Genomic DNA, 9,415 nt, shown 5'->3' on the forward strand with positions numbered 1-9,415 from the left:
CCGTCTAAAAAAAAAAAAAAAAAAGGAAGAAAAGAAAAAGGAAGGCATAGACCCATGGAGAGAGCGAGTACTGATTTCGAGAGAGAGGAAGACAAGACTGGACACCCCTCTCTCTCCTGGGGATCCCCCCCCCACCGCTCACCTCCTCTAGCCCCTTCCCCAAGTGACTGGCGAGTTTGCTCGGCATTTGACCATCACAGGAGTGTGAATTATTCCACCAGGGTGGTCCACTGATCTTAACGAGGGCGTCTTGCTTTTCTTCCCCATGTAAGAGGATAGTTTTTATCCTAAGGCAGGTTGACACACACAGGCGGGCCTCCGTCCCTGCACTCTGTCCTACGGTGCTTTGCGGTGTGTTTTACATACGGAAGCTTTGCAGCCACCCTGCACCAAGCCAGACCCTCGGCATCATTTTTCCAACAGCAGGTGCCCACTTCATCTAGGTATCTGCAGTTTTTAAAAATAAGGTATTTTTTTATCTTTTCTTTTTTTTAGACAGAGTCTCACTCTGTAGCCCAGGCTGGAGTGTAGTGGTGCAATCTCAGCTCACTGCAACCTCCGCCTCCTGGGTTCAAGTAACTCTCTGCCTCAGCCTCCCAAAGTGCTGGGATGACAGGTGTGAGCCACCGCGCCTGGCCTAATGAGGTATTTTCAATTAGAGTATACTGACTTTAGAAGTAATGCTGGCCAGGCGTGGAGGCTCACGCCTGTCGCCCCAGCACTTTGGGAGGCTGAGGCGGGTGGATCACAAGGTCAGGAGTTCGAGACTAGCCTGGCCAACATGGTGAAACCCCATCTCTACTAAAAGTACAAAAATCAGTCGGGCGTGGTGGCGCACCTGAAATCCTAGTTACCCGGGAGGCTGAGGCAGGAGAATTGCTTGAACCCAGGAGGCAGAGGTTGTAGTGAGCCTCAGATAGCACCACTGCACTCCAGCCTGGGTGACAGAGCAAGGATCCATCTCAAAAAAGAAACAAACAAACAAAAAGAAATAATGCTGTTGCATACTTAATAGAGTACAGTCGAGAGTAAACGCAACACATGAACTGGGAAGACAAGAAATGCTATGACTCCCGTTACTGTGGGGGCTGGGACCGAGCCAGGAACGTATGGGGTGTGCCTGCATTTACTACGTTAATATCAAATAATGATGGGATTTTAAAAAATGATGTTGTTACTCACCACCGAGGGCATCGGATAAATCAAAATCATTATCTGAAAGAGAAAAAAAGAGTCAACTTAGATACAAAGAAGATGAAAGTGAATTTGAAAATTAGAACGATAAGAAATGATATACGATTTTCTGACTTTTTGTGATATGTAAAACAGCAACTTTAAAAATTTACAATGTGTTGTGATTTCTCTTCTCATTCTAAACATTCACCTTCACGCCTAAAAGTAAGAATATGTTAGCCCCGGTTTTAAATAAATGATGACCTTCGGGCTCAGTAGAAATTAAAATAGTGGGCAAACGTGATCATTTTATGTGAGTATTATTCCTAAAAGGCAGTTCCTTTGAAATAGATGAATAACAACTTTGAATATGTACTGAAAAGAACATGGGGAACAAAATTTTCCCTTTTTTGTTGACAATTTTCCTGCCATTACAAACCAAAATATAGTAGAAGCACTAGAGAACCCAGAAAGACACACCATTATGCATTTCAAAAAAAAATCTCATGAAATCCCACAGAATGAGAACTGGGAGGGTGGGTGGACTGGCAGGTAAGTGGACGGATGGATGGATGGGTGGGTAGGTGGGTGAGTGGATGGATGGATGGATGAATGGATGGATGGATGGATAAACAGCTGGATGGATGGATAGATAGGTGGATTAATGGATAGCTAGGTGGATGTATGGATGGATAGACAGGCAGATGGATGCATGGATGGATGGGCAGATGGATGGATAGATGGACAGATAGGTGGATGGATGGATGGATGAATGGATGGATGGATGGAGGCATGGATGCATGGGTGGGTGAGTGGATAGATTAATGAGTAGGTGGATGGTTTTGTGGATAGCTGGGTGGATGGACGGATAGTTAGGTGGATGAGTGGAAGGATATACAGTAAGGGGATGGATGGAGGTACGGGTGGATAGGAGGATGGATGAGTAGGTGAGTAAGTAGGTAGGTGAATGGGTGAATGGATGGATGGGTGGATAGGTGGATGGATGGAGACAGGTAGATGGGTGGATGGATAGATAGGTGGATGGATAGATGGCTAGATAGGTGGATGGATGGAGGGATGGATGGATAGGCAGTTAGGTGGATGGATAGGTGGATGGATGGATGGATGAACAGGTGGATGGGTGGATAGATAGGTGGATGAATGGATAGCTAGCTGGAAGTATGGATGGATAGGTGGATGGATGGGTGGATGGATGGATGGACAGGTGGATGGATGCATGGATAGACAGGTGGATGGATGGATAGATGGATGGATGCCTGCATGGATGTATGCTCCTGTTTCTATATTTTATTAAAACGATTTCAACACTACTTCAGCGTGGCCGTCTGCGACATGCTGAAGAAAAGCCAAATTCAGGAAAATTTGGAAAAGTTGACTCGGACTGTTTGGTCAACTGGAGGAAGAGTTAGGATAATCGTCAACATCCAGCATCCCACTCCTCAGCACTAACGACACACAACGTCTGTCAAGTGTCAGGAAGTAGCAGGTGGCGGGTGGTGAGGGTTCCACAAACTACCCGCGGGAGCCCCGTGAACACTGGGATGTGTCCAATTCCACAGCAGGGGCACATGAGCAGTCTAAGCTTCTGTGTGCATAAATGGAGTGTGCCTGTATACGTCAGAGGGGCGTGTGTCTATGTGTGCATGTGTGCACGCATGTATATTTGGGCATCTGCAGTGCACGTATGTGTGGGTTTTGTGTGCATGCACGGGTGTGTAGGTGGGTTCTGTGTATGTATATGTGTATGTGGTTTTGTGTGTGTATATATGCAGGTGCATGTATGTGTGGGTTTGTGTATGTGCGTATGTGTAGATGTGTTTTGTGTACATGTAGAGGTGTATTTTGTGGGTTTCTGTGTGTGTGTGTGTGTATTATATTGGTGTGTTTTTAGTGTGCATAGGTGTCAGTGCATGTTCATGTGGGTTTGTGTGTGCATATGTAGGTGCGCGTAGTGTGTAGGTGTGTTTCTATGTGCCTATGGATAGATGCATGTATGTGTGGGTTGTGTATTGCACAGGTGTGTTATGTGTGCCTATGTGTAGATGCATGTATGTGTGGGTTTGTGTATGTGTAGGTATGTGTAGTGTGTTCATGTGTTTTTCATGTGCAGGTGTGCAATGGCATGTATGTGTATGTGTCAGTGTGTGTATAGGTGTAGGTGTGTTTGTGTGTGCATGTGTAGGTGTGTGCATTGTGGGTGTGTGCATGTGTAAATGTGTAGTGTGCAGATGTGTTTCCATCTGTGCACATGTGTAGGTGCATGTGTGCATTTTGTGTGTCCACATGTCACTGTGCACGTTTGTATGGGTTTGTGTGTGCATGTGTAGATGTGTATAGAGTGCAGGTGTGTTTCTATCTGTGCATATGTGTAGATGCATGTTTTGTGTGTGCGCACATGTGTAGTTGTGTATGGGTTTGTATGTGCATGTATAGGTGTGTTTTGAGTATGTGCGTATGTGTAGCTGTGTCCGTGTCTCCTTGTATGCTTGTGTGTGTCTGTCTGTGTGTGCTCATGGCTGCCTGTGTGTTTCCGTGTGTATCAACATGAGTAGAAAGTAGAGGAAACTCTCAGGTCAGCCCATGTGGCCCCATGCCAAATATCAGAGAGGAGTCCTTTCCACAACCCCAGAGCTTCAGAACGGCTGTTTCTACAACAGAACGCTTGCCAGACACAATAAACGCAAATACAGCTGCTCTCCCAGCTCACAGCAGATCTTTAGACAGCAGCAACGGGGGATCCCACTGATCCTGAGTAAACCATAAGGCAGGCACAGGGACGCATATATACATCCATTCATGTTCGTATGTTTACACAGAAATCTTTAACTGTCTTTTTCGAAGTTTTATTATCTTTTTCTTTATTTACATCTTACCTCACATATTTATTCGTGGTGCAAACACTTCAAATCTACTGTCTTCGGCATTTTCAAGCATACTATGCATTCTTTTTTTATTATTATAGAGTTCTGGGGTCCATGTGCAGAGCATGCGGGTTTCTTACACAGGTATACACGTGCCATGGTGGTTTGCTGCAGCCATCACCCCATCATCTACATTAGGTATTTTCCTAATGTTAGCCCTCCCTAATCCCTCCACCCCCTGCTATCCCTCCCCTAGCCTCCCACCCCGCAACAGTGTGATGTTCCCCTCCCTGTGTCCATGTGTTCTCATTGTTTGACAGCCACTTATGAGTGAGAACATGCAGTATTTGCTTTTCTGTTCTTGTGTCAGTTTGCTGAGAATGATGGTTTCCAGATTCATCCATGTCCCTACAAAGGACACGAACTCATCCATTTTTATGGCTGCATAGTATTCCATGGTGTCTATGTGCCACATTTTCTTCCTCCAGTCTATCATTGATGGGCATTTGGGTTGGTTCCAAGTCTTTGCTATTGTGAACAGTGCTGCAATGAACATTCGTGTGCATGTGTCTTTATAGTTGAATGTTACATAACAAACAACTCCATCAAAAAGTGGGCAAAGGGTATGAACAGACACTTCTCAAAAGAAGACATTTATGCAGCCAACAAACATAAGAAAGCAAGTCATCATCACTGGTCATTGGAGAAATGCAAATCAAAACCATATTGAGATACCATCTCATGCCAGTTAGAATGGCAATCATTTAAAAATCTGGAGACAACAGATGCTGGAGAGGATGTGGAGAAATAGAAACACTTTTACACTGTGGGTGGGAGTGTAAATTAGTTCAACCATTGTGGAAGACAGTGTGGAGATTCCTCAAGGACCTGGAAATAGAAATTCCATTTGACCCAGCAATCCCATTCCTGGGTATATATCCAAAGGATTATAAAGCATACAATGCATTCTTACTAACCACAGTCACCACGAGTACAATAGATCCCTTGAACTGGTCTCTTCCTCTCTGATGGAAACGTTGTCTCCTTTAATTAAGCTTCACTTTCCCACTTCTCCCCCAGCCCCTTGGTAACCACCATGCCACTCTGTGCTCCTGAGCTGGGCGTTTTGAGATCACATATGAGTGCGTCTCGGTCGTAGGGTATTAGCGCTTCTGTGCCTGGCTTACTTCACTAAACACCATCGCCTCCAGTTCCATCCACGTTGTTGCAAATGGTAGGACCTCCTTTTTCAAGGCTGAATACTATTCCACTGTGACTATACCCTATTTTCTTTCTTCATTTAATAGCTTTATGGGGGCACAGTTTACCTACCATGAAATGGACTCATTCTAGGTGTGCAAATTCCTGACTTTTAGTGAATGGACAGAGTTGATGTGCCCCATTTTCTTTACGTGTTCATCCCCTGATGGGCCATTCTGGGGACTGCGTGTCTTGGCTGATGTGAATGGCGTGCGATAAACATGGAAAGGCAGAGTGTCTCTCTGACACACTGAATTCCTTTCCTTTTCTTATCCCAACTATCTATGCATGGGGACTTGCCCTGCCTTGCTGGGAATGCCTGAAGGCTTAGAAGTCACCTCTACATGTCTATATATGTAGATATATAACAGACAGACTGCTAGATCAATTCCTGTTTCAATTTCCTTGACACTCTCTTGCCCGGAAATGACAGAACTATGAGCTGCCTTGAAGGTTTACCTCTGTTACTGCCTCAGCGATAGGCATGACTTCTAAACCTTACGCATATTCCCAGCAAGTGACGGCCAGTCCCCACCCTCTCCACTCCAACAGATTCCAGGAGTAGATAACATATTCTTTAGAAAGACAAGCTCTTTAGTAAGATAGGAGGACTTAGTAATAAACAGAGTGAACCCTCAGAATGCTTAAAAAAAAACAGCAGCAGCAATGACAAAAAAAACAAAAAGCAGAAAACAAAAAAAACCCCACACATGTGAAAGTGAAATACGGGGATTATTTTTATGTGTCATCCTTCTTACTTCTGTAATTTCACCCTCATAAAGAGAAGATGATCACAGATACCATCACTAAAGAAACAAAACAAAGCAAAATAGGACAATCGCCTTCAAGTGACTCATCCTCGCAAGCTTCAGGAAATACTCAGAAAACAGCAGTCAAGGGGAAAGGAGACACATTCCTCGGAAGGTTTCCAAGACCACGGATAAAGCAAGTGTGGCACATAGACACCAGAGAGTACTATGCAGCCATAAAAAAGGATGAGTTCACGTCCTTTGCAGGGACATGGATGAAGCTGGAAACCATCATTCTCAGCAAACTGACACAAGAACAGAAAACCAAACGCCTCATGTTCTCACTCCTAAGTGGGTATTGAACAATGAGAATACACGGACACAGGGAGGGGAACATCACACACTGGGGCCTGTTGGGGGTATGGGGGGCTGGGGAGGGATAGCAGGGTATGGGGGGCTGGGGAGCGATAGCAGGGGGTGGGGGAATTGGGGAGTGAGAGCATTAGGAGAAATGCCCAACGTAGATGATGGGGCAATGGAGGCAGCAAACCACCATGGCACGTGTATGCCTATGTAACAATCCTGCACACCGTGCACACGTACCCCAGAACTTAAAGTATAATTTAAAAAAAGGGGCCAGGTGCAGTGGCTCACGCGTGTAATCCCAGCACTTTGGGAGGCCGAGGTAGGCAGATCATGAGGCCAGGAGTTCAAGGCCAGCCTGGCCAAGATGTTAAAACCCCGTCTCTACTAAAAATACAAAAATTAGCCGGGCACAGTGGCAGGCGCCTGTAATCCCAGCTACTCAGGAGGCTGAGGCCGGAGAATCACTTGAACCCAAGGGACAGAGGTTGCAGTGAGCTGAGATCGCACCACCACTGCACTCCAGCCTGGGTGACAGAATGAGACTCTGTCTAAAAAAAAAAAAGAATAGTTAAAAAAAGAGTACCACGGTTCTGTCTTCTTCTCTCACTCACAGCAGAACCGAAGAAACTCAGGTATCAGGAGGCGGCCTTCATTCCCCAGGATGCCCCACGGCCAGGAGACAGTGGTCAAAGCAGGACCTCTCCTCTCAGGCTCCCTCCCACCCCCTTCACTGCCATGCCCAGCTGCCTGACACAGAATACGCAGTCCAAGCCTGAGGATGGCTACGCATTTCCACCGAAAAGGCGTGTTGGGTGCAAAATCGCAGGGCACCAGGGAAACACAGCACGATCTCAATGCTTCCCTCAGGCAGGAAAGGGCTCCTGGTTTGCTGAGTCTTTGCATCTGTCCCTGGGCCTTGGAAGGGGGTGGCGGGAGGTATGCTGGGGGGGAGGGGGCGGGTTTTGCCCACCCAGATGTCTCCAATCCTCCCCCAGCCACCTTGAACCTTCCATCCATGCTTCTTGCTGGGCAGCCTCTGGCTTCACCAGCTCCTCATGTGCTCTTTGCAACCAAGCACATTTTGGATCCAAAATCCACATTTTGGATTTTTCCAACGCAGGCCCTGGGTGTATGTGTGCATGTCTGTGTATGTGCATGTGCATGTGTCAATGTGATCGTGTGTGCACATGTATTTCACAGATGCATGCTTATGCATTCATGTGGTTTCTGTGTGTGCAGGAATGTGTGTGGCCATGTGTGTATGCATGAGTGTGTGGTGTGGGCACACACGTGTGCACACGTATGTGTCTGTATGTGCAATGCATGTGTGTGCACACGTCATGAGGATGTGCTCATGTGTGCACATGTATTTCACAGATGCATGCTTATGTGTTCATGTGGTTTCTGTGTGTGCACGCATGTGTGTGCTCATGTGGGTGTGTGCTATGGGCACATGTGTACATGCATATGTGTGTGTGTTGCATGTATGTGCACACATGTACATGTTCATGTGCACCTATGTGAGTGTGCTGAATGCACACCTGTTTGCATGCACATGTGTACAAATGCACTGCATGAATGTATGTGTGCATTAGTTCATGTGTGTGTGTGCCTGTGTGCATATGTGTGAGAAATATGCACACTAGTATGCATGCATATATGTGTGTGTCTGTGCATTACAGGAGTATGTGCATGTGTTTGTGTTTTCATGTGTGCTCATGTGTACACGTGTGGCTTGCTGTGAGTGCACACGTGTACATGCACGTGAATATGCATTACATGAGTGTGCATCGTGTGTGTGCTTGTGTATGTGTACACGTGTGGCTTGCTGTGTGGGTGCAGACATGTACATTAATGTGAATATACATTACATGAGTGTGCATCATGTGTGTGCCTGTGTATGTATGGCTTGCTGTATGTGCACGCACGTGTATATGCACTGCATAAGTGTGCATCTACATGCGTGCCTGTGTATGTGTGCATGCACATGTGCGTCTGTCTGTGTGCTTGATAACACTGTCTCCATGGCCCGCCACCTCCCTGGCCCAGGTTGCCCCTCCCATCCTCCTCCATCATCCCGAGTCCGCCGGCCTTGTCCTCCGCATGACTTCCCATCCTGCTCATAGCCACTGACCTGGAACCGGGTATCACCGGGAAGCTCCCTCCTTCCCCTGCTCCACCTGCCCTCCAAGGCTGCACCCACAGTGAGGAGTCCCGGGCCCACTTAGTGTTCCTTCCGCTGACCCCAACCCCTCCTCCATGGCTCTCACACAGACCCAGCAGCAGGGCGGGTACAGGCCATGCCAGCACCAGCATCACCCCCACACAAGTCTGCACTGCCAGCTTTCCCAGTGCTTCAGGGCTACGGCTGACGTCACCACCGTGTGCCCAAACCCACCGCTCCCCAGACCACACGCTCAGCCAGCGGGGTCCAAGACAAGTCTGGTAGTGCATGGCAAAGGACACAGTGTGCCCTCCTGGCCTCCACCTCTTCTCCCGCCGTCTGCCCTCAGCCCCCATCCCTGGGGAACTCCCCCAGTCCCACAGCAGGAGCTTGTCTCCCAGTCTTATCTCTGGGCTGGCGTCACTCCAGGACAGCTAAAGGACAAGGCCACCACAGGAGGGACAAGAGCGAGCAGTCTATCAGGAACCTCAGCCTCGACCTCAGACTCCATCTCCCACGGCTGGGGCAGGCCCTCTGCTGCCTGCAAGGCCTCCTTTTCCCAGACACAGAGTTCCACGCTCACCGTTTTCTCCTGGAGTAACAAACACTTAAGATGCTCCCCAAACGCCACCCGATAGACAGTAGGGGAGAAAGGGGGGGACCAGCTCTCAGTTTCACATAGCAGCCTTCATCACTCACACTCAGGCGATCATTCCCTGCTGGACTCTGGTGCTGCAGACACCTCTGAAACTAATCTTCCAGGTGTGTGTGAGGGATGGACTCCCCCAGGTGTGAGTGAGGGATGGACTCCCCCAGGTGTG

General features: G+C 47.7%; 1 protein-coding gene across 1 annotated transcript in view; it reads right to left on the minus strand.

Annotated features, from left to right (window-relative positions):
• Window positions 1-9,415, minus strand: part of CD99 (CD99 molecule (Xg blood group)) — a 66,937-nt gene that overhangs the window by 32,979 nt on the left and 24,543 nt on the right. The window contains exon 3 of the mRNA XM_037735023.1: window positions 1,183-1,215. Within this exon, the coding sequence (XP_037590951.1) occupies window positions 1,183-1,215 (33 nt within the window). The remainder of the gene's footprint in view (window positions 1-1,182; window positions 1,216-9,415) is intronic.

This window comes from Cebus imitator, unplaced genomic scaffold, assembly GCF_001604975.1.
Source record: "Cebus imitator isolate Cc_AM_T3 unplaced genomic scaffold, Cebus_imitator-1.0 Scaffold708, whole genome shotgun sequence".
Lineage (NCBI taxonomy): Eukaryota > Metazoa > Chordata > Mammalia > Primates > Cebidae > Cebus > Cebus imitator.